Consider the following 25,391-nt stretch of genomic DNA (forward strand, 5'->3'; position numbering starts at 1 on the left):
ACGTCCATGCACCCTCACCGAGGTCCGCTACTTCATGTCTGACTGAGTTCATGGTTTTCAGTCTATTATCCATAACCGCAGACACACTCATAGAAATAAGTATAGAAATACGGGCACACTCTGTCCTCTAGGAAATACAGTTCTTCTAAAAACTCATCATATACATATGTATACATACTTGTAGTTTGTATATATAGTGAGTTTGTGTGTATATATATATAAATATATATATGTTTATATAAAGCACATATATAATGAATTTATATGAAAAAATGAGTATGTTTATATAAATGAGTATATATATATACTTTTATATTTTTATAAATTTTTTATTTTATATGTATAAAAATATATACATATTTATTTTTTCTCTAGCTCTGTCTGCAGAGAGGGCCCACACGCAATGACACCACCGTAGTAATAAGCACACCTAACTCCAGCTCAATCCTCATTTCTAAACACCATCCTCCTCCAAACATCTTCCATCTCCTTGGAGAGATGGCTGATTTCAGGGCTGGGGCAAAAAAGGTCCTGGGTGAGCCTGAAACATGTTGTCAGAAAGTGAGGACGTGCTCAGGGAACGATGGGGTCTTGTCAAAAGGACAAGGAGGCAGCTTGAAGGGGGTTCCACAGCCCAAATCAGGGACAATTTAAGCATCAAAAATAAATAATGATAGTAACGGATTATTATCCATTGACTAAAATATGAAAGTATAATATAACCATACTGATATAATGAAAGAGGAAAAATTCTATTTTACAGAAAAAATTAATCTTGCTTCACACTGGCCCATCTCATTCCCTTCCCATCTAACACCACAGGCTTCTTCCTCACTTTCCACTTCCAGTTTTGTGTCTCCTTTCTTTCCTGGAGAGAACAACATCACCGTATTTATCTGTGTATGCTCTTTGCCACAATACTCACGTAATCAGAATTGCTATACCAATACCACTGTCCATAACAAACCTACTGAGGAAAGGTCAAGATTTATTTGCAGTTCTTTTTCACTGTAGGGTCTCCATCCCACTGAAGATGCCCTGTGTTTAAACCAGAAGAAACACCTTCTGAGCTGGGCATTGATGGATGAATAGGAGTCTTTCTCTGGGAGGAGAAAGAGGGAGAGAACACCAGGCAGAGGGACATGCATGGCAAAAGCCCAGGGAATGAAATGAAAGTGTGGTGTGTCCCCAGCTGGGGCTGAGCCCAAGATTTGTTTAGAAGGAAGGGGAATAACAAAGGATGAGTCGAGTCTGGAGAAGTGTGTGGTGATGTGTGGAGGCAGTGGCTTGGAAGGGCCTTGAATGCCAGGAAAAGAGATTGGGGTTGATGTTGTGGACATTGGGAGTCATAGGAGGTATCAAAGTCTAGGAAATGTGATGGACAGATTGGCAAAGCGGTGGGGGTGGCTGGGACCACAAGATACAATGCTTGAGCTGGCAGGATGGCTTTGCAGCATTATCCTCAGGAGACCTCAGTGTTATCATCTGTAACATGGGTGCAAGGAGGGAGACCCATTCCCAGGGCTGCCTGGATACTCCCCAAGGGGAGTCTGGGGTCTGAGGTGGGGCCAGGCCTGCTCCCACACGCTCCCTGCTCTGTGACATATCTTTGCTTCCTGTTTCCCCTGTCAGGGGCAGTTTCAGTCTCAGCTTCAAAAGAACAAACAAGCTCTCAAAACAAAGGAAGACGGTCCTCCACTGCGGAGGAAGCAGGAAGCTGCCAGCCCTGCTCTGAGCCCAGTGCTGGGGCTCCGGGACAGCGGGATGGAGTCTGTGGCCCTGTACAGCTTCCAGGCCACGGAGAGCGACGAGCTGGCCTTCAGCAAGGGGGACACACTCAAGGTAGGGTGGCCGGGGTAGGCTGAGTGGGCCCCACTTGGGGTGGGGGCTTTAAGAACCAGGGGCCCAGGAGAGCCCCCCGAACAGAGTCCAGTCTCTGGAGGACAGGCCCAGCTTCTCCAGTCATCAGCTATGTGGTTCAGGACAAGCCACTTCTCCCTTCTGAGCCTCAGTTTCCCCATCTAGGAAACAGGGAGATAATTAGTGACCCGTTGTTTGGGGGCCATTGTGAGGATTCAAGGAAACATTAGCACAGTGCCTGGCAGGAGCTGGTTCAACACCCAGTTTTCCAGAGAATTTGAGAAGACAGTTGTTGAAATGAGAGAGACAGAGAAAGAGAGAGTGGGGGAAGGGAGAGAGACAGAGAAGGAGAAGGCGGAAAGGAGGAAGTTCTTAGAAAAGAAATAAGTACACACACTAACCTATTAAGATACAAATAGCTGTGATTTAAGTGTCAGGAACGAGCTTCCCGGCCCCATGGAGAAAAAAGAAAATAGAGTCCTGCCACAGCTCATTTCTCCTTGTCTGGGGCCCTTTAAATGAACATTGCAGCTTTCCAGGGGCGTTCCAGACAGATGGATCCATGAGGTCTCTCTCTGGAAATGTCCTTGCTTACAAGTTTGCATATGAAAGCAGAGCTCAGGGGCTGGATTCAGGAGTGACCATGGCAAGACTTAGGCACGGAAACTGCCACTAACTCATGCTGAGAAAGTCCCTCTGTCCCTGGGCCTCAGTCCCTGCACTGTAGCTGCGGGCATTAGCATGGACGTCCCTCCACTCTGAGCCCTGGGCCCTGTTCTTGGCCTGAAGTTTCAAGCACAAGAAGGGATAGGAACTCCCATTTGCTGGCATCCTGCGCTATCCAGTCCCAAGCTCAGCAATGATGTATCTGTGTCTCATTTAAGCTGTTGAGGTGGGGAAGATTGGCATCCCCATTTCACAGCTGACTAAACTGAGGCACAGGAAAATGCCATGACTTGCTTGGTATGGGGTCAAATTTGAACCTATGTCCTTTGACTCTGAAAACTGTGTTCTGTCCTCTGTGAGGCCGAATGGGCTGAGCTGGGGGTTTGGGGAGGCTGATGTCCCCCAAGAGGAACCATGTCCCCTTGAGAAACCACCACCCCCTTTCTCTATGCCAGATGCTGGTACCTGTGTGCACTGGAGCTGCTGGTTGGGGCCCCATGAACATGTGCCCAGCTGGGCATGGGGCGGGCTTAGCACCGGGACTGTCCAGGCAGGGCACGACACTGAGAGCCAGCCAGAGGCCTCACTTACTGTCTGAGAGCAGTTTGGGGTCTCTGAAGCCAGACCTGAGGCTTGGGAGGGAGGGGAACAGTGAGGGAATAGGAATGGGATGGGCTCAGAGTGATCAGCTCGTAGTGGACGGAATGGATCAGTGGGGATTCTCCAAGGCAATTTCAAAGACGTCACATCACCACTTCCCTCCCGGGCTCCTGCGCCCACCATCCCTACCCCTAGATTAGTCAGGTTTTCCACTAACCTTTGCTGAAGTGTCAGCGAACTCCAGGTGTGTTAAGGAAGGAGTGAACTCATGAGGGCAGGGACCTCGCCGGAGCCCCAAGACATGAAACAGTGCCTGGCATATAGGAGGCTTTCAATAAGACATGGAGAAGGAAGGAAGGGGGGAAGGGAGAAGGGAGGGAGGGAGGGAGAAAGGGGAGAGGGAGGGAGGGGAGAGGGAGGGAGGGGAGAGGGAGACGGGGAGGGAGGGGAGAGGGAGGGAGGGAAGCATGAAGGGATGAAGGGAGGAAGGAAGGAAAGAATTAAAATGTTAGCTGAAACTGGGGTACCCTCCCAGTGGGACTTGTACCTCATGTTCGTGGAGACCGAGGAGGGGACCTTTAAAGCTCAAAACATGAGGGAGGAATGAAGGCAGTGGAGGGGCTGTCTTTTTCTTCATTCAACACTTGTTGAGCTACTTTTTCCAGTTTTATTGAGATATAATTGACATATGAGATTGTATTGGTTTAACGTATGCAACATAATGATTTGATATATGTCTATATTACAAAATGATTGCCACGATTAGTTTATTTAACATGCATCACCTCACATAGTTATATTTATTCCCTTTTGATGATAACTTTTAAGATCTACTCTCCAAGCAACTTTCAAATACACAATACAGTATGATGAACTGTAGTCACCATGCTGTACATTACATCCCCAGAGCTTCCTTATCTTATAACTGGCAGTTGGTGCCTTTTGACTGCCTTCACCCATTTCCCCCACCCCCTGCCTCTGGTGACCACCAATCTGTTCTCTGTTGAGCTATGGAGCACCTACTCTGTACCAGGCATTGTTCTAAGTGCTGAGCAAAGAACAAAGCAAAGTCCTGGAGCTGACATTCCAGAGGGCAAGTGGCATCAGGAGATGCGAGGTGAATGGAAGAAATCAACACAGGGAGACGGAGCACAGTGACCAGCGGGCGGTCAGGGCAGTCTCTCGAAAGAGGTGACCCCTGAGCTGAGGCCGGAGGATGAACAGGAAACTACCATGCAAAGAGCCAAGAGTACCCGGCTGGGGAAACAGCTGGTGCAAAAGCCCTGAGGCAGGGTCATATTAATATGCTTGAAGAGTTGAGAGAAAAGCCTGCTTGAAGAGCAGTGAGTGAGAAGGAGGAGGTAAGGATGAGGCTGGTAGGTAGGCAGCAGTGAAGGATTTTGATTTCATTCTAAATGTGAGGTGCACTCACTGAAGGATTTTCATCAGGGAAAAGGCTTGCTCAGATTTATGTTTTAAAAAGATAACATAGGTGACAGGAATGGAAGCAGGGAGGGACTGTTGAAATCTACTGGGTAAGAAATGAAGGTGGCTTAAACTAAGAAAAAATACATGATAAAAATGTCAAAATATTAATGTCCTTAATATGTAAAGAGTGCCTTACAAATCAACAAGAAAATAAAAAATAGCATAATAGAAAAATGGGCAAAGGATACCAACAGGAAGACTGCCAAAGAAGCAATGCAAGCATGTGCCCAATTTCACCAGTAACAAAAGACGTGAAACTTAAAGCAAGTATATTTTCTATTTGCCAGATTAGCAAAATTTTATTTTAAAAAGAATCTTCAAGGTTGTTGAAGGTGTGAGGCAATATGCACTTTTATATGGACAGGTGAAGTGACAGTTATTTTGAAGAGCACTTGGGAAACATATAAAAAGCCTTAAAAATCTCCACGCCCTTTGACCCAGAAATTCTGCTGCTGGTTAACTGAGACATAATCAGAGATGTCTGTGCATTCAGCTGTGAAGGACTTGGGAACGTGCAGTGCGTCCTGATCCTGGCCTTGGAGAATCAGCAGGGAGAAAACAGACACAGTTGCTGCTCATGCAGCTGATATTCTGGTGGCGGACATAGGCTGCAAACCAGATAAATAAGTAAAACGCAGTTTGTCAGGTGGAGGTAGTACATGGAGAAAAATGAAGCAGGTGGGGGATGGGGAATATTGGTGAGAGTTTGCAATGTAGAATCAACCTAGTTCAGTAGCATACAAAATAATATATAGCCCTAAAAGTGCTATTTGGAGAAGGCGCTTAGTGACGTAAAAATGCTGCAATGTTAAGTGGCAAAAAACAGAATGCATACGCAATTTTTAGACCACTTACCACTACATTAAGTTACCTTGTTTCCTTGTTTCCTTCGTCGTTTGTTGCTACCTTTGCCCACTAGAATGCAAGCTACTTGTTCCCTGCTGTATTGCTAGGGCTTAGCATAGTGCCTGGCACACAGTAGGTGCTCAGTAAATAGCTGATGAGTGAGTACATTGACCAAGGCACAGAGGAGTAGACAGCACTGTGGCGGCAAAGGCTTGGGGGCAGCCAGAGCGTGAGTTTCACCAGGAGGAGCAGCTCTCTTTTTGTGTGTGTGGGAATTCCCAGGTCTCAGACAGGCTGGGGCTTTTGAACAACATTAACAGTAACAATTCAGCTAATATAAACAATGAGAACATTTATGGGTCCTTGGAGTAAAGACAGTAGGAAAAAACAGGGATTAGATACATTACATTCACATGTCTGCACAGGAGTTTGTTGTTCACAAGACACTGCCACCTTCAGAGTAGGCCATAAATGTGCCCATTTCGCAGATGAGAAAACTGAAGTCAAGGCTAGGGAGAGTTAGGGGAAGAGTGATCTAAAGCCCTAGACTCCAGAGCATCTTCCTTGAATCTGTGGCCATGGAAAGTAGCCCACAGGCTTTAATTTCTCATTAAGTTGGGAGAATTAGTTTTTGTTTTCAGCAAAAGTTTTCCTAAGTCAGCCACCTGCTTCCGTCTGTCCCCAGGGCTGCTGACCTTGCCCAGGCTACAGGGGCAGGAAGGAAGGGACTCAATGGGGCCTGGTGGATAGACAACAGGGTGCCTGCCTGTACGGGTGGGGGCTCAGGCTTGGGCCCAAGGGCGTCAATGCCAGCTACTCCAGAAAATTGAACTTTGTGTCGGCCTGCCCCCAAGGCTTTGTCCTGCAGTACCCCAACTTGGGATGCTGTTCTACATCCAACAGTTTCTCTCAACAAATATCCCTGCTAGGATTGAGCCAATGTTGGGACCTGCTGCCAGACTGACAGGAGAGATGCTCCCCTGGGCATGGGTCCAGCAAAGTGGGAAGATGGGTGGGTCAGGGTCCCCCTTAGAGCAGCTGAGCCAAAGACACCCAGCCCCAGAGTCCTGGCTTGCTGCGTAGGCTCTGCCTCGCCCCTGCTGTGGGCCTGGCTGACTTCCCCTCTCTGAGCCTCCGTTCCCTCAGCTGTGACCAGAGGGCTGTCTGAGAATCGGGGTGATGCATGGAAACCCTGTCCAGAAAAGAGAGGAAGGAGCCTCAAGCTTCATGCTGTAGCCTCTCTGCCGGCCTGGCCTACCCGCTGTGGCCGCTTGGTTGCTCACGCGCAGCAGCTGCCTTCCCACTCTGGCTGTTTCAGTTCCTCTTGGCCCACCTGGGGGCTGCAAGAGTGTCATGCCATGGATGAGGAGCTCTGTGGCCTGAACAGGCAGGCCTCCACCTCAGCCCAGCCCAAATTCTCCCTTATCTGCACCCTGGTGTCTGAACATCAGCCCCCCCCTCTCACACACACACACACACACACTCACTGAATCATTACCCTGAACTCAGGCTGTAAGAGATATTTAAATGCAAGTGACCCAAGGTGACCATCACTAGGTGCTGAACTCAGGCTCAGGCTCAGGCTCCCTGACGTCCCTGGGGATTTCTGACCTGTGCCCATGGCTCACTGCCTGGTGTGCGAATGCTGTGGCACCCCCATGCTCGGGGGCACAGCTCAGGAACTGACGCATCCCAGATCTGCCGCCCAAGACCCCCGGTTAGGTGGGGGTCTGGGTGGCAGAACCTGAGAGTCCAGCTCCAGACCCACCAAAGCTCAAACCATGGACCTAAACCTCCTCTGGGTCCCCAACTGTCCTACCCGGGGAAGCAGTGACCCTTCTGGGGACAGGCTGTCTGGGGCCAGGGAACGAGCAGGACTGTGGAATCAGACATGGCCCTTGTGACCTTGGCGGGTCCCCACCCCCTCTTCTGTGTACTGGGCCCCAGGGCTGGCTTGGGTGAAGCCTGTAGAGCACTTGAGCAGTGGGCCCTCAGCAGTTGACAGCTGTCTCTCCTCGGTGACCAAGGGGCCATGTCTCTCCTACCCACAGATCCTGAACATGGAAGACGACCAGAACTGGTACAAGGCCGAGCTCCGGGGCGCCGAGGGGTTTATTCCCAAGAACTACATCCGTGTCAAGCCCCACCCGTGAGTGGCCATCACCCCAGCCGTGTGACCTCAAGCCCCCCACCCCACCCCACCCCTGCAGCCAAATGTCCCCAGCCAGCCTGGCCCAAGCTGAGCTGTGCTGCACGGTGTATCCCTTGGGCCTGGGGCCCACTCATTCCCAGCCTCCGTCCATCTGTCTGGGGGCCCTAGTTTCTACCCTAAGCAGGGACAAGGGACAGAGATAGTGGTGGCAGAGTCAGGGCCAGCCCAGGCCACAATACCGAGGACCTGGAACAAGAGAGAATGTCCTGGAGAGCCCTGGAGAAGAGACCCCAGCTCTCAGCTGGCTGGGCCACTGACTACTTCATGGCCTTGGACAGGTCCCTGCTCTCTCTTCCTCAGTTTCCTTATCTGTAGCAGGAGGGCTGCGGCTCCAAGCTGGGAGGATTGTGGAGCTCTAAGAGACCAGCTCAGCCCTGTATGAGGGTGGGGGTGATGGGTGCAAATGGAGGGGTAGAGAGGCAGGCAGGAAGCAGACTCTGTAGGACCTGCCTTTGGGGTATGAGGAGGAGCTAGACATAGGCCAAGCAGAATCTGGGACCAGGGTAGAGTGGGAGTTATGTGTGGGTGCAAGTACCCTGGGGCCTGGAATCTGCTAGCCCAGGGAAGCCCCCAGTCAGGCTCTCAGAATGTGGTATCCAATGCTGCTGACTTGAGAATGGCTGGGGCAGAGTCCGGCCCCAGAACAGGCATACATGGCCAAGAATCTATGGAAAGTCAACTGCATATTCTTGAAATGATGGCTGAGGTACCCCAACCTACTCGGTCATTGACAAAACACCAGCCACAGTCCCAGGGGCCTGGCCTGGGTGGCACTGGAGATACATGATGAGATGCTGGGGTCAGAGCAGCCCCGTCCTGCCCTATGGGAGAGATAGGACATAAAGAAAGTGCAACGCAGGAAGGTAATCAACACTGAGGTAACTAACCAAGGAAGGCTTCTCAGAAGAGGTGACCACGAGTGAGGTTTTGAAGGATGTGTAGGAGTTAGCTAAGTAGAAAAAGAGAAAAACACTCCTGGGAGCAGGGACAGGGAAAGCAATGAGCGAGAACCCATGCCAGGAGGGCCTCAAATGCCAGGCCCAGGGTGGAGGGGAGCCATGGAGGTATTTGAGCAGGGGAGGGACTCAATCAAATATGGAGGCAGGGGACAGGGCCAGGCAGGCTGAAGGGGCAGTCTGGGAGCCACGATGTATGTGTGGCTATGAGGTTGAAGGGGAGGGAGGTACAGAGCCAAGGTGGGGTCTGAGGGCATTTCCTCTTTATCCATCTTCGAGTTATTTCCAAAGCTGCCACCACCTCCAGCTTCTTGTGCTGGGCAAAGCTCCATCCCACCCAGGTCCCCAGCCACTTTGCCTGGGCTCCAGGCAACCCCACCCTCCCCCACAGACGTTGCAGCCTCTAGCTGACATCTTATTCCCTTGGGCTATGTGACATTGGGCTGGTGTCTGCCCCTCTGGTCTTACAGTCTTTCTATCAGTAAAGGGACAGAATGAGGGGAACAGATTGTAAGAACCCAGCCCAGGGCCACAAGATGGGGCCAGGTGCCACAGGCATCTACAGGACAACAGAGCCATCCCTGCAGGCTGGCCGGTCAATGAGAGGACTCCCGGTGCAGGCAATGGCTCAGCAGAGGCTAGACACCTGGAAGGCCCGCAGATGCTGAGAAGCCCTGAGCAGAGGGGAGAAAAACAGACAAAATTGGTGGTGCTGGGCCAGGCCTGTCAGGGCAGTGCCGTTGCTTGAGGCAAGTCTCCATCACAGCAGTTGGGGATCATGGAGGGTTCCAGTCGCCCATGCCCCCGGGGTTCCTGGGATCAGCTCTAGACACTTATGTCTGGGGCAGAGCAGGAATGGGGGTTAGGCCCCCCACCAACCCGCCCAGAGCCTTGCCCAGGTGCATGCTTGGCTAACCTCAACACTTGCCCGAGCCCCAAAACAGCAGTGGGGAAACTCCAGCTCAGTGCCTGACTCAGCCCATCAGGCCCCAGGGTGTGGGGCGGGGGGAGGGCTAGGGTCCCAGAAGGCCTTGTACCTACACCAGACCCACTCTCTCCCTGAGCACCCGCTTTCACCCCCGCCTGCCCAGGGCGCCCCTGGGGGAGGCATGAGGCAGACCACGTGCTCTCAGAACAGGGTTCATGGAGGCGCCTGACCAGTTGTGTGTCCAGTAGGGGTCAAGGAGGACTGCCCAGAAGAAGGGCATGGTCCACTGGGCCTGGAAGTTAGAGGAGAAGTTTGTCAGGGAGGGCAGCCGGCAGGCCTCACCGAGAGGTGTGGAGGGGACTGTCCCGCCTCACTGCAGCAGTAGCAGGAGACACTGCGTGCAACACTGCTCTCATGGTCCTGAGGGCCTTGCGAGCTGGGACTGTCGTCACCATCTCCCCGACAAGGACACAGACACTGAGAGGGTCAGTGGCTTGTCCAGTGTCACACGTCTGGCAAGAGACAGAGTGGGATTTGTAGCTGGGTGCTGTGGGCACTGGCTGGGCCTGCCAGGAGGCGCGGCAGGGACCCCATAAGAGCAGCTGGGGGTAGGGGAGAGTCTGAGGCCAAGGACTTGTGCAACCTTTCAGGGGATCCTTGACCTTCTCTGTGCCTCAGTTTCCATACGAGTAAAATGGGGGACTGGGTGAGGCGGCCTCCAGTGGAATGGCTCCAGCAGTGGAGAGAGCTGGGTTCTGGGGCAGCAGGAAATGTTTGTTTCTCCAGAATCCTGTCCTTCGAGCCACTGGAGGACCAGCCCTGCCTCCCCCGGTGGGGGCAGGGCTGGCTTTCTCGGAGGGTGCGGTTGCAACACCCTTTGAGGGTGACAGGCACCCACACACTGCCTCCTCCTGTGGGGTTTTGTGGGTTCTTTAGAGACACCCAGGCCCTCAGGAAACGCCCACTTGGGGCCTCACTGGGCCCCTGCTCCTTCAGCACAGCCCTGCACCTGTGTCCTCCTGGGGATTCCAGGCTCCCCGGAGCCCCGGCCCTCCCGTCCCAGCTCAGCCTCTGGCCTGGGGGCCTCCGCTCAGGACTCCCACACTCCAGAGACCCAGGCCAAGCTCTCCAGATGGTTGCCTTGACCCGTTCCCTCCCAGGGACACCCACCTGAGGCGGGTCCAGGGCTCCCATCAGTTTGGGGGCAGCAGTTGGCTGGAACCCCACTTCTAGGGGTACGGGCTCTCCAGAAGCAGTGCCTGAGACACTTGGCACTGCTTCAGACTGGGAAGTGGCAGGGAGGAGCCAACGGGGAATGTTGGTGACACCGCTAGTGAAGCCAGGGAGACACACGCACTCCAGAATGTCCCATGGGGGGCAGGGAGCTGGCTGTTTATCCACCTGCTGCCTCAGTCATCGCCTGAGAATGATCCATGGACTCAGCACACAGGCCGACCATATTAGTCACCAGGAAAAGCCCTTGGGCAGAATCCCCAGTGTTTGCAATCACAGAGGGCCGTGTGGGGCATGAGTGGTAAGTGGGGAGATGGGACAACACCAGCGTCTGCCATGCAACTGATGCCCTCAGCCTGAGGGCTCATCAACATCCTGAGTGAACAGGAAAAGTCCCACCTCACATCCTCCCCCTGGGCCAAGCTCAGACTCAGGAAGCGTTTACTGACAGAGGTAACGTTACAGGGAACGGAGGCTGCAGGCCCTGCCTTTGGTTGGCCATGGTCCCATCGTGAGGCATCGGCTGCTCTGGGCCTAGTTTCTCCATCTGAACAATGACCCAGTGTTTTAGACAGCTGGGAGCCAGTCAGAGACCACCTGGACCCTCTGAGGGTGGACAACGCCTACATACGTGGGGGGCGGGGGCTGCCTGGAATCACACAGCAAGGTGGGCAAGCCTGGAAGAGAAGCTGGATCCCAGCTTTTCACTCCAAGGCCCTAGGGGTAGTGGGGATCTTGCAAGTTTCTAAGCATTTACCAGGCACCTTCTGTATATCCAGTTCTGTTTGGTCAACAGGAAAAGAGACTTATACCTGTGAGAAAAAGTCTAGGTGGCCTCAGTCTGTGCATCTGTGAAATGGGTACAGGAAGAGATCCTTCCTCACCAGGTCAAAGCTGTTATTGTTTTTGTTATCCATTTTTATATTTTTTAACTTTTAAGAACCTGCCATCTAAAACGGAAAACTTCTGCTGAGGTTGGCTGGGTGGAAGTTCACTGAGGTTTGATATTTCTATTTTCCTAATGGCATGTGTTTGCCTGGCATTGGGTTCGGGTGACAAAGTGCTGGAGTTGGGTCCCAGCTCTTGCCTGCCACAGCGTGTAACCTTGGGCCCATTGCTTCACCTGTCTGTGCCTCAGATTCCTCATCTGTAAAATGGGTGCAATCATATCTCTTGAGTCAGGACTGCTGTGAGGATCAGCAATGTTGAGCGCCTGGGCATGGGAAAGGGGGTAGTCTGGCCTCCCTGCTGCCTTCACCTGCTGCCTCTCTCTGCAGATGGTACTCGGGCAGGATTTCCCGGCAGCTGGCTGAAGAGATTCTGATGAAGCGGAACCACCTGGGAGCCTTCCTGATCCGGGAGAGCGAGAGCTCCCCAGGGGAGTTCTCCATCTCTGTGAAGTGAGTTTTGACCAGTGGAAGGATGTGGGGTGGGTGGACAGGGAGGTGGCATCTGAGCTGGGTCTCTAAGTATGGGACAGACTAACAGGCTGAGGTGGCAGGAAGAGATCCCTGGAGAGCAGCATCCCGAGCAAACGCCTGGAAGCAGCAGACCCTGTGGGGGTTGGGGAAGGACGTGCACACCAGGGTGTGGCCCAGATCGATGAGGATGTGCTCAGAAAGCAGGCTCGGGCTGACTGTAAGACCTCAAGCTCTAGGCTGTGGGGCGGAGGGCAGGTCTGGACATTAGCCTAGGACCAGTAAGGAGCTATCAAAGGTTCGTCCTCAGGGGAGGAAGAAGGATACTGGCAGTTGATGTGATGGGAGCGACTGGGGTGGGAGAGCCCCGAGGCTCTAGGGCAGGTGCCTAGGCTGCTCTCTGGACAGGGTCCCACTATATGGCGACATAGTTGGGAGGATGGATGCTGCGGTTAGGCTGCTTGGGTTCAGATTCTGGCTCTGCCACTTCCTGGCTGTGTGACCTTGGGCAAGTCATTTAACCTCTCTATGCCTGTTTCCTTACATGTAACATAGGTTATTGCAAGGAATGAATGAGTCAATACGTTTAGAACAAGTAGAATAGTGCCTGGCATTGAGGTAGGATGGCTGTGATGTAACAAAGCAGCTCCTCAGGCACGGTGTGGCAGCCTCTGGGCAGTACAGAATCTAGTCCCAAAGCCCCCACGGGGGCAATGAAGGAATCCAGGCTTGAAGGTAGGGGTAGAAACAGAAGTGGGGGTGAAGGGATCAGGCCTCTGGCAGGTCTTTCCTTCCTACTCCCAGTGCCTGTGTGGGGAGGGGGAAAATCTCCTTTCCCCTCCTAGCTCTTCTGGCTGGTCAAATAATTAAGGTGACATGAGCCCGATTAACAGGAGAAAATAATCTAATTTAATTCCATATGTACATACAGGGGTTCCATAAGAATATGGGACCCAAGGAGAGGTTGGGCAGTTAAGGCTTATATGCCATCTTGAGCTAAAGAGAAAGGAAGGTTTGGGACTTAAAGGGGAGGAAGGCCATTCACGTGGAGAGGAAACATAAATGTTTGCTGGGCCATCTTTAACAAGGGGACACAGAGAGGGCTTTGGTCAAAGGGCCCTGCTAGTTTCCTCCCTACCACACCCAGTTCATATTAAATGCATATAGTTATCTACGATGATGACTCCTGGAGCAGATTCTCTATCTTAATTCTATTTTAGGCAGTTTTTTTGGGGGGACTGGGTTTGGGTGGGGGTGCTCCCAAGGTTCTCTCTGAGTCTTTTGTTTCTTAAAAATAACCAGCTTAAAATAATCAATATCCCAAAGAAGCAAATTTTGGGGTGGCAATCTTTGCTCCCCTTCACCTGGACCAGTAGGATCTAGATGCATAAATTCAAGGGTTATTCATTGAGCTTCATGCCAAGTGCCCAGCTATTCTAGGGATTGGGAGATGACAATGAGAAAGCTAAACCCCTTTGGGTTTCTGTCTTAGTAGGGGAGACAGACAGTAGACAGAAAAGGAATGAATACAGCAGGAGCCAAGGCGGTCAGGAACAGCCGGTCTGAGAAGGTAGCATTGGGGCAAAGACCGGAACCTGGCGGTGGAGACTGCCCAGGTCCCCAGGAAGGAGGACCTGGGAAGAGAGACTTCCAGGCAGAGGGAACAGCCGAGGCCAAAGCCCTGAGGTGGGAATGTGCTCGGAGTGCTCTGGAGCCCACAGGAGGTGGCGTGACTGGAGCAGAGGAAGCGAGGGAGAGAGGTGAGTGGTATAGTCAAAGAAGGGCCTGACAGATCCTGACAAGGTCGGGTTTATCTCAGTACAGTAGGGAGCCATGGAGGGCCTTGGGCAGAAAGAGGTGAGATTAGCTTCCGTTTTTCAGCCAATCCTTCTGGCTGCTGTGTGGAGGAAGCATAGTTGGGAGTAAGCGGGCGCTCTGGGAGACCAGTGAGCAGCCAGGTGGGGGTGATGGCGGCCGGGACTACGGTGGGGGCGGAGGGGATGAAAAGCAGCTGGGTCAGGGAAGTGGCACGGCTCTGTGAAGTGGACACCAGCAGCAATACCGACTGACAGGGGTGCTGAGGACACCCCTACATGGATGAGGTGCTCACTCTGCCAGCTTTTACTATCCTGAAGAGCAGTACAGTGGCGGCAAAGCGGCCTGCTGGAAGGGAGGGACGCGCGGTGGACCCTGGAGCTTAGCAGCGTGGCCTCTGGGAAGCGGTAGCTGCTCACTGTGTTCTGTGGCTCCACCAGGATGTCCATTTGCCTGGGACTGGGCTGGTTCATGCCAATGGTTCAATGAGCTTCCAAGGGATAAATGAACACGGGACCACTTTGATGGTTAATGCAGGCGCTGAGTGTGAGGGGCGCAGATGTCACAAGAATTCCAGTGAAGCAGAGAAAGAGACTCAGACAAGGAGGGTTCATGGTGCCCTCGGCAGTTCCAAACAGGCTAGACCATAATGACCCACGCGAGTCTCCTGTTCGCAGCAGCGCAGCTCAGGGTGATGCCTTCCAGACTCCCTAGGGCCCTGCGGTGAGCTCTGACATCTGCTGTGCTCGCTGTCCATTTCCATAAAGAGCCCATGGTGCTGTGTGATCAGCACACTGGAGCCCTGCAAGGTGCTGAGTTCCCCATCCGGGCCTGGAGGCACCCACGTGAGGGGGGTCACTGCAGTCAGGAAGCCTGCCCACCTCGTTCCCCTCCAAGCTCTGTGGCCAGCCATCAGCTTTCTTCACTTCTCTGTTCCCCTGGGAACAGCCTGGTTAGCCTGGGTAAGAGGGTAAGAACAGAATGGTTCTTACCCTCTTTGAGCCTCTATTTCCCCATCTTAAAAATGGGAGCACTGTCAGTGAATGTGTGGGGAAGGTAGAGATATGGTGAGTTCTTGGCCCTAACCCCCTCCCAGGATGGTCTGGGTATCTGGAGTGCCCCTGGCTCACCTCCCCACCTCCGCAGCCCAGCCCCCACTTCCCACCCGGTTCCCTGCAAAAGCAGGAAATGGCGGTTTTCCCATGTGCTGGCTTTCCAGGGACCCCGTCATCTCCTGGGAATGGCGCCCGCCAGGCGGGCTGGTCTGGCTTTAAATGACTCCTGGAATCAACTCCAAAGGCCAAGGCCACCCAGCAAAACAGGGGCACAAGGGAGTCACTGGGATGGCTTCTGGAGCCTGAGCGGAGGGGAGGTCGTGGTCCTCCCAACCCCCACCTGACTTACCCGCCTCTGCTAATAAACCACAGCGCCTGAGCTTCCGCCATCAGTGCCTCCTGCACTGCCCTCTTCTGGCAGCTCTCTGTAAATGCAGCCCGGTCCGTACATGTGTACAGGTTCAGACCCCATCATCTCAATCTACTTTGTGTGTGGGAACCAAGGCAGGACAGCAACAGGAGTCCAACCTAAGGAGTGTGGTGGGGTGTCCATGATAAATGAATGACTAAGGGAAAGTCAGTGACAGCAGACATATTCCAGACGGTGAAGGAGGTGACAGCTGGGCTGGGCCCTGAAGCGTGAATTGGAGTTGGGTGAACCAAGAGGGAAGAGGGTATGCCAGGCACAGGGAACAGCATGTGCAAAGACCCAGTGGTGGGCCAGTGAGAGCAGCAACAAGTGTGACCAGGAGGGAGATGGGCAGTATGAGGGAGCCATTCGTGAGCGGCACCGATGTCCTGGGAAGGGGTCTGGGAGCGTCCCTCAGAGACATCCTGGCCAAGACCCCCAAGGCCAAGACCAGCAGGAGCTTCCTGGGCCCACTGGCTGTGGTCTGTGCACAGCCCCACCAGGTGGTGTCCTCCACCTTTGGTTTCTTTCCAGCTGGGTCAGGGCTCCCAGCTCCTGCTCTCACTCTGGGTCCATTGGCTCTCATTGGGGCCTTTCAGTGGCCCTTGGAGAACCACCAGGCAGGGATGAGTGTAGGAAACTGAGACTCAGAGGACACATGTGACTAGGAGCATGGGCTTTTGAGCAGTAATCTCAGCTCTGATACCTACTAGATATACAACCCTGGGCAAGTTACCCTCTGAGCCGCACTTTCCTCATCTGTGAAGTGAACATCTATGTAAAGTGCTTAGTAGGATGCCTAGCAGACAGTAAGTATTAATAAGTGCCAGTTATAGCAATTGTCATTATATTAACCCTCCTGGCCGTGCCTCATGAATCCAGGGCTGTTAGAGAAGGGGCAGAGGCATGGGGAGGCGGGAACGAGTTCTCCTCCTGGCTTTGCTCTGGGCCTGCTGTGTAACCTCTGGCGGACCCCGCTCCCTCTTGGCTGCAATGTCCTCATCTATACCATGGTGACAGTGACCTGTGGCCACCCAGAAAAGTGATGGCTGCGCAGACTCATGAGTGAGAGCATTTCCACCCTCACTGGCTTGGCTCTTGGGGACTCTCACCCCACTACTACGCGTGGCATCTCTGGCATGCTCATGCCAAGCCCCATAAAGCTGTCAGAAGCGGGGTTTATGGGCCTCATGGAGCAACAGTGGCTATGGCCGGCTGCCTTTTATGAGTTTACAAAGGGCTGTCTCCCTCCGCCTCCAGGAGCACGTCTGAGCTGGCGGCCAGCAGGCCAGGGGCCAAGGCTGAGGTGCAATGCTTGGGCTGTGTAACTTTTGCCCCACACGTCAATCCAAACTGTGTGGACTCCCCTGTTGCAAAGGACAGTTTGTTCCCAAGTGAGGCATTCTGCATGCGTTCACGCTAGAGGTGCCCTGGAATCAATGTGCATGTGTTTGCTCTGCTTCTTTGGTCACTGGGTACCTACTATGTGCCCGGCCCTGTACCAGGTGCTTGGGATTCAGCCATGAACAAAATGGGACAAAGCTCCCTGTCCTTCAGGTTCTCACGTTCTACTGGTGTGACAGACAATAAACGGTTAGTAAATTACGTAAAATCTTGGAAGATGATAAAGGCTCGTGGGAAAATAAAGCAAGAAAGAAATGGGGAAGCGCACAATTTTATGCACGCAAAGACAGGAAGAAGTGATCCCAAGAAACCCGGTTTGCTGGTTAGAAAACTGAAGCTCAGAGAAGTGCAGTAACTTGCCCAAGGTCACACAGCAAGGAATAGAGCTGGTGTTCACTGACCCTCTGTACCCTGACAGACCTGGTCTACTCTTCCATCCACCTTTCCTGAGACCCAAAGACCCAGCAGGAGTCTGTCTCTACTGGCCCCCACCCAAGGTCAGTTTGATTCTCTTTCACATCTGCTGCAATAGGGATACCACCCCATCCCTTTTCACAAAAGGGAAACTGAGGCTAGAGAGAAGGACCATGCCTAATGAAGATCGCCCAGTGGGAAGTCAGCACCCGGGCCCCTGCGCTGGGCTGTCATGGGGCTCTGACCTTACCCCAGCCTTGTTTATCCTCCCTGGGCTGCCACTATGACCTTTGCTGCTGCCGCCACCAGGCCAGAAAAACCTGCTGGGCAGGACTGACTGCTGCTAGCATCAGGCCTGACCTGGTCCTTGGAACTTGTGACAGCCCAAGGGACAAGCCCAGCCCCTCATCCCCCGGGGTAGGTGGGTGTGGGGGTCACACACAGAGAGAAATGCAGCCATGGCTGCTCAGAAAGAGACGCACACACAGTCACTCACACAGAGCAGCGTGGGACACACGCATATGCCCAGACACAATGAAGACAGACAGCTGGCACACGCAGGCCAGGACACATGCCCAGGCGCTGCCCACTGTCATGGACCAGCTCCAGGTCTCCCCTCTTCTGGCCACGCCCAGGCTCAGACACCTTTCCTCCTCCAGGGCTCACCCAGCAGGGCCGTCTGCACTCAAACCGTCCCTCCCAGTTCAGGGGTCATCTGGACTCAGACTCAGTTCTCCCTATGTACTCTGCAGCTCCCCAGGTCTGGAGGTGGGGGTCAAGGTCTGGAGAGTCCCCAGAGGGCAACCCCTGGACTAAGGGGTTCTCAGACACCTCAAAGCTCCCCCAGGACTTGAAGGATGGCTAAGGCCAAGACCACACAAACAAAAGGGAAAAAGCGTTCCTGATGCAAGTACCGGGTGAGGGTCGGGGGCATCTGGGAGACAGGCTGGCTGGGAGAGAGAGAGACTGCTCCAGGTGCTGAGTCCTTGGGGTCCTCAGTTGGACATGGCCCTGCCTGGCCTGACAGGTGTTGTTACGGATTAGGCCAGGGGCTGTCCCAGCGGCAGGGGCCACACCCAGGACTCACACCCCTGGCTAAGCTCAGGCCCCTCTCCTCTCCCAGCCCTGCTCTTTTCACTGTTGAACAGGAAGTTCGGACCAGGGGGAGCAGGAACTAGTCCTGCCATTTACTGAGTACCGTGCATAGGCTAGGGGCTGGGACAGGCAGGCTTCCCAGATTGGAAAATTCTGGAATTCTCTGGTTGGAAGGTTCTAAATTCCTGGGTCTCTTGCCCCTTTCTCATCTCCTGTTCTCTACTCCCTGACCCTCTTATAAGATCAGGGAATGCTTTGCTCTGGATAACTTTCTAGGTGACTGAGGATAACCTTGAAACACCAAAACGTTGTGGTCATTTGGGATTGAGATCTTTCTCAAACTGCCACACCGTCTGCCCCCTTACCCAGAGGAGAGGGGCCACCATACCCCAGGCTCCTCCTTGGGGCCAGCACCAAGTCAGAGCCTTCTGCCTCTGCGCCAGGTGGCCCCGGGGTGGAGTCAGCGGCGTCCCTAATTCCTGGCTTCTCACCTGCCTGGCCATTGGTCTCCTCATTCTGCTCTCGGTGTCACACTCCTCCTGTGCACCACCACCAAATCCAGGAGCTAGGAAACCCTGTGCTCCCAGGGCCAGGGCACTGGGAAGTCACTGGGCTCAGAGGCTGCCTCAAGGGGAGTCATGGCCTCTGGGAGCTGCAGGTCAGACAGGGCAGGAGGCGCCATCTGCTTGCCCACCCTCTTTTCCATCCCAGCAACATGCACACGTGTGTCCCACAGCCAGCATCATCAATGGCTTAGTCACCTGGGAACAGTGCTTGCTGACGGCACATGAGAGTAGGGGATCCTTGGTCCACCTGGTCACAGAGCCTCAGGCACTTTCTAGCCTCAGTTCTTGTGGAGTGAACTGAGAGCAAGACAGGTCTGTCAGGGCCTGGACCCCTGGAGGGCTGGAATCACAGCTTAGAGCCTTAGAGCCGACAGAAGAGGGTTTCAAGAACAAAGCACCCCCATGAGCACTTAAGCCATTTCCTCGGTATAGCCCTCCCAACTGGGCTGGACCCTCTCGGCCTAGTCCTGCCTCCCTGGCTTTTCCGTGCCTGGTGTGCAAGCCATTATGAGCAGCAGGTTCTAAGAAGGTCGTACAAGGGCTAAGGAGCCCACGGAGCCCACAGAGCCCTGACTCTGACTGAGGGGCTCTGAAGCAGCTCTCAGAGGTTGGGCCATTTTGCCTGGGCCTTGAAGTATGAGTAGGAGTTAAACTCTAGGAGACTTTGGAAGAAATCGTATATGAAAAGGCCTGGAGGTGTCTTTGAAAGTGGAGAGAGAGGTTCTGTGTGGTTTGGACCCCTTGACTTGGGCAGGGTGGGGGAACTCCACTTTCCCCTCTGCCCCCCAAACTAGAGGGAGTTTACCTTAAACCACTCTTTATCTTTAATTTTAAACTTGTAACAAAGTAGCACCCAAGGCTGACGGGTGGAGGCAGTGAGCAGCAGGCCTGGGCAGCAGGGGGCAAGGCCCCGCACTCCTGTTCAGGTCCTAGGAGAACTCGGGCTGTGGGCCTGCCTGCAGGAGCTCAGACTATGGGCAAACCCTGGCTTGTAAACACACCGTGTCAGAATTGTTTAACAAAATTTAAAGTTAGAATCCAGGAGATGGGTTTTTTTTTACTATCAAGTTTCCAGACCAGTGTTTGGTTTCATTTAGTCCCAAACAAAATGAGAACACAGCCTGTGGCTCCCTCCCTCCCAGCGGCTATCCTCTGCCCCCAACACACACACCTGGCCATGCCCACGGGGCTCCAGGCTTTCCCTGCTGTCAGCCCCAGCAGCCACCTGGTCAGGACGCCCTCCCACGGACAGATTCCTAAACTGGCTTCTTGCTGGCTTATGTTCTCCCGAGGCTGCCAGCCTGGCCAGGTGGGTGCTGGGTGGCCCTGTTGGTGGCATCTGAACGTCCAGAGTCCCAGGCCTCCCTCACCTCACTTGTGGGGAATGCATCAGCGCCCCCCATTGGGCCAGTGAGGACACGGAGGCCTGGAATGGTGGGCTGGGGTGTAAGTCCAGGTGGGTTGACTGCAGAGCTGGGAAGGGTGGTTGTGATTTGGCCAGACAGAGAGGACAGAGGGGGAGGGCCTCCTGGGGGTCACAGCCTAGGTAACAACACGGCAGAGTAGGACTGGACTTGGAATGACAAGATCTGGGACACTATCAATATCACAATTGAATCAGTAGTATTGTTATACAATGATAACCAGTCACAGAGCATTTGACATGTAGCAGCTCAGATGTGACCCCAGCTCTGGCCTTTGTGTCTGTGTGACTCTGGGCAGTTCATGGCTGCACTCAGGGCCTCTGTTTCCCCACTGTACAAAGGGCCTGACTTGCTCCTCCTGTCTGCGTCGTGGGCCCGGCCACCCCTGCAGCAGAGTTGATAGTCACGGTGGTTTGGGCTGCCCAGTGCCCTGACCCACACTGGCACCACCTCTGGCCTCAATCCTGCATGGCCTGTCCTGGCGTGGGATATGCCCCATGTGGGAAGGCACCAGGCAGGTCCTTCTGCTCCGTCCCAGCCAGAGCAGGCTCCACCCTGCTGCTGCTGGCTAGTTTGGAGAGGCAGGCTGTCTCCTCAGCTGGGCTAGCAGGCATGTGAGAGGATTTGTGGGTTGGAAAGCGAGGCAAAGGCTGGAAGATGAGAAAGGGGCTCACTGGTTGCATCAGACAGCATACGAAGAACACGAGGCTGGGCTTGTACTGAGTCAGGTCTTGAGTCTGAGGTGTTAAGATTTTTATCCTGAAGGCAATGGGAGCCATAGACGGTTCTTGAGGGAGGGGGAAGGGTGTGCATGTGAGTGGGAAGGACGTGGAGCATTCAGCATGCCTAAGCTCCTTTCACACCACAGGCTTTGGTCTGAGTAAGGACGCTCTTAGGACTCACTCCTCAAGGGCCTGCAAGGGCTGGGAGGGGCCAGGAGAGAGAGAAGAATGTCCAGGCTGAGGGGACGTTGGAGAGAGGAGATGCTGTCTGATCACCTCTCAGAGAAACCCATTTAATGTTACCAGTAAACAATAGCCAGCATTTTCTGAGCACTTACCTAGAAGGGGGAGGGGTATTATGAGGAAACGGAAGTTCAGAGAAGTTAAGTGATTTCCCTAAGGTTACACAGTAAGAAAGTGGCCTGGTCCAGGGTCCACACCCTTAAATTCCATACTCCTCTGCCAGGGGGTACTACCCAGGTCTTACATGAAGCCCGGTCGGTGAGGCCTGGGACTCCAGTCCCCCACTTGCACCTTCTCCTGCAAGCAGGTGTCACCAGGAAAGAGCAAGGCCCATTCCAGGTGGTTGTGAGAAGGGAGGCCCCAGGGCTGTGCTGGGCTGGGAGCGGCCCCTGGCCATTGCGGGCTGGTCTGAGGTGGCCGTGTGTCCTCTCCCATAGCTATGGGGACCAGGTGCAGCACTTCAAGGTGCTGCGTGAGGCCTCGGGGAAGTACTTCCTGTGGGAGGAGAAGTTCAACTCTCTCAACGAGCTGGTCGACTTCTACCGCACCACCACGATCGCCAAGAAGCGGCAGATCTTCCTGCGGGATGAGGAGCCCCTGCTCAAGGTAGGGGAGCGGAGGCCGGGACGGCAGCCTGGCCCAGTGCAGCCTCCCTGTGCCCGCTGCCATCTGCAGGGGCAATGAGCCCTGGGGGGGCCAGGCACAGGTCTGGCCTCCTTTCCTTCCCCAGCAGCCCCGTGTCGGAGGAGGAGGGGTCCAGCCCAGGTTGTAAAGTTCTATTCTGACGGCATTGCAGTGAGATAAGCAAGGGTGGGAAAGGAGAAGAGGGAAAGAAAAGGAACAGACCGGAAATTCCATGGGACAAACCACGTCTGGCTTGTCCTCAGCAGTGCATGGCACACAGTAGGTGCTCAATAAATGTTTGTTGAATGAAGGTACTGCCACCTACTGAGCCTATTGTGTGCCGTGCACTGAGCGGCACTCTGTGCACTGGGAGCTCATCGTCCTCATTGCACAGGTGAGGAAACTGAGGCCCAGAGAGTGATGTGACTCATCCAAGGCCACCTAGGAGAGAGGCTCAGTCCTGGTTTCTGCTCCTGAGGAGCTGGCTTGGGTGGGGTGTGGGGCAGTGTGAGCATTCGAACTGGACACAGGGTGTGTGGGGGAAGGGGGAGGTCTGGCCCCCCCTCGTCTTCACAATAACAGCAATTTACCAGCCAGCCCTTTCATCAAAGGGCCCCTGAGGACCAGCTCTCATTCTCATTAGGATGATGACACAGCCAATGGGGTTATTAGCCCCAACATGCTATTTTCCTTGGAAGCGGGGTGTTGGCAAGGCCTGGGGCTGGAGGTGAGCCCAGTTGAACTTGGGCTCTGCAGAGGGTATAGGGAGCACGGCCATGGCCAAGGCCTGGGGAGGGGCTGAGGGGCTGCTGCAGAGAAGCTCCAGTCCTGCCATGTTCCTAGACCCCCGCTGCCTCAGCATGGGTGACCTTAGGGCCAGTTCATCCTTCAGCTGGGCCTCAGTTTCCTCTCCGTCTAATCGGATGAGCTCTGAGATCTGATGTGCCAGGAAAGTGGAGCAGTGCCTCAGGAGACCCCACTAGTGCGGCTGTGTCCCGCCAGGTGCTTGGCCAGGTCGGCTGGGAGCTCTGTGTCCCAGACCTCCAGCTCCGACACTGAAGAGTGTGAGGCAGGGGAGGCAGGATGGAGCTGAGGGGGCTGCCTGAGGGCTCCCCCACACCCACTGCCTCTCACTCTGGCCCAGCCCTGGGGTCACCCACCCTGTGGGGTGACTCCAGAGCTGGCTTAGTCTCCTGGGACGCATGCCACCTCCTCCTTCATGGGCAGAGAACCGCTAATTACAGCCTGTCCACTGATCCTATCACCATCCTGGATGAGATTCCGAAGGCTCAGAGCAGAGATCCTGGTGGGGCAAGCAGGGCCAGAGTGCTGAGCGTAATTGTCATGGCGCCAGGCTGACGTGTCTGCAGAGAGCTCTTGTCCAGCTGCCATTCCCAGGTGGGGAAACTGAGTCCCACAAAGGGCAGGGACTTACCCATGGTCACTTTGGGGCACAGGTAGGACTGGAAGCCAGGCCTAAGAGCTGGGAGCAGCTCAAAGTGACATCCTCTCTCTCAAAGCCTGGCCAAGGGCAACAGCAGTAAGCTGTGCTTTTAGCTACACAGCACTTTAGTTTGTAAGGCCCTGTGGTTCCTGTGGCTCCAGGGCTTTGAGTCAAAAGTTATCATGGCTGCTGCAGAACCAGGGAAATGAGACCCCACGAGGGACAGGGACTTAACCAAAGTCCCTCCGTGAGGACCAGGACCCAGGTGGGGTCCCAGCTGGGCCAGCAGGACAGTCACGGTGTCCTGTGTACATGCGATGTCGGGCGGCAGACGTGCAATGGGGTGGGCAGCAGGAGGCCCCTGGGGTGGTGCTCACCCATCTGGCCTTGGAGGCAGAAGCAAGTGCAACCTCAGCTCTGCCTCGAACATTCTGCCTTCCCCAAACTGTGGAAAATCGCGTCTCTTGTTGGGACCTCCTGAAGGGACCCCACTAACCATTTCCTTCCCTTGCAGTCGCCCCGGGCCTGCTTTGCCCAGGCCCAGTTTGACTTCTCAGCCCAGGACCCCTCACAGCTCAGCTTCCGCCGGGGTGACATCATCGAAGTACTGGAGTGCCTGGACCCCCACTGGTGGCGGGGCCGGTTCTGTGGGCGCATTGGCTTCTTCCCACGGAGCTACGTCCAGCCGGTGCACCTCTGACCAGAGTGGGGCCCAGGGGGCAGAGTCGGCAAGCCCTCTGTCTACCCGATACTGAGGTCCAGGGAGAAGTCATTGCCGTCCCCCTTCTCTGGGTCCACGGGGCTCAGCCGAGGGCCTTGGACGGGACCGTGGGCCTCCTCACTGCTGCTCCCCGTGAACTGGGACAACCCCAGCGCCCAAAACCACCATGACGCTCAGTGCCTGCCAGGCAAGGCGAGCTCCCAGGGCTTCACACCAGCCTCTTTCCATTGGTCACCAGCTTTGTGATGTCATAGGTGGGCTGACAAAGGCCCCGCCCACTCCAACCTGAGCGGCCCCTCCTCCACAAGGGTTGAGGCCCAAGTTCCACCCACTGGGGGCCCAACCCAAGGCAGCTCGCGCTTGATGGGTGGGCTCACCTTGGGTGACCACTCACTGAGCTGCTTGACCTTCCCTCAAAGGGACTTGTGAGGTGTTCTGGCTGTTAGGGAGGTGGCTTAGGTGTAAGGGACCCGCAAGAACACTGCACGCCTGCTGACCTGGACTCACTGGACAGACTCCAGGTGGAGACCGACTTCTTGGCAGCCCCACAATGACTTCAGCCTCCACTTGGGTATCCAACACCCCCCACCCCACTACAGACACTGGGGAAGGACTGGAGGCCCTGAGGCCCTGAGGAAGGGGCTGCAGTGTTGAACGAAACGGATGGAGGCAGCTGCTCCCCATGCACTAGACAAGCTCTGGGGGGCCCTGGGTGCAGCCACCTGGGGGGATCGGCCGCGCTGGCTCTTGTCTGTTCAGGCCTAGGTTCTGCCCAGACCCTGGGGAATTGGTGGCAGCTACAGGCCAAGTGGGAAGTTGGGGCCACAGCTGGAATCTGAGGCCCAGCAGCATTTAGAATGGGGTGGGCGGTTTGGGGAGGGCCCCAGCTTGAGAGAAGACAGGGTGTCCACGTGGAGGCTGCACCTTGCACGGGGGTTCTCAGCAACACCTGCGCAGAGGCTGGGCACCTCTGTGAGCAGGAAGAGTGGGGGGAACTCCGAAAGGGCTTTGAGTGCCCGCCTGGTGGTGGTGTGTGTGTGAGAGGGGGAGGGACGGAGGGAGAGGAGGCTCCTGTGACACTGGGAGCAGGTAGGACGGGAGAAGGAGCCCAGAGAGCGGCCTCAAGTTGGGGAGGGCTCTCCCTCTGCCCAGGGCTGGCCTGAGGCCCCTCAGCCCCGAGCTCTGGCAGGTTGTACTGCTCCTTACCTGGACCCATATACTCAAAATAAAAACAGTAATAAAATACAA

At 54.6% G+C, this 25,391-nt stretch overlaps 1 protein-coding gene across 1 annotated transcript; it reads left to right on the plus strand.

Moving 5' to 3' along the window:
- The first annotated feature begins 1,638 nt into the window (after positions 1–1,638).
- On the plus strand, positions 1,639–25,391 carry GRAP (GRB2 related adaptor protein). The gene is made up of 5 exons (XM_019753760.3): positions 1,639–1,842; positions 7,512–7,609; positions 12,067–12,189; positions 21,792–21,960; positions 23,937–25,391. Exons 1-5 carry the CDS (start codon positions 1,765–1,767, stop codon positions 24,120–24,122), a joined length of 654 nt encoding a protein of 217 aa, XP_019609319.1. The 5' UTR covers positions 1,639–1,764; the 3' UTR covers positions 24,123–25,391.

Source organism: Rhinolophus sinicus, chromosome 12, assembly GCF_057876585.1.
Source record: "Rhinolophus sinicus isolate RSI-liver-muscle chromosome 12, RSI-T2T, whole genome shotgun sequence".
NCBI classification, from domain to species: Eukaryota; Metazoa; Chordata; class Mammalia; order Chiroptera; family Rhinolophidae; genus Rhinolophus; species Rhinolophus sinicus.

Coding starts and splice junctions, on each gene's coding strand:
- GRAP (XM_019753760.3), top strand. CDS start 1,765: ATGGAGTCTGTGGCCCTGTACAGCTTCCAGGCCACGGAGAGCGACGAG. Junction 7,610..12,066: donor ATCCGTGTCAAGCCCCACCC/GTGAGTGGCCAT, acceptor CTCTCTCTGCAG/ATGGTACTCGGGCAGGATTT. Junction 21,961..23,936: donor ATGAGGAGCCCCTGCTCAAG/GTAGGGGAGCGG, acceptor CTTCCCTTGCAG/TCGCCCCGGGCCTGCTTTGC.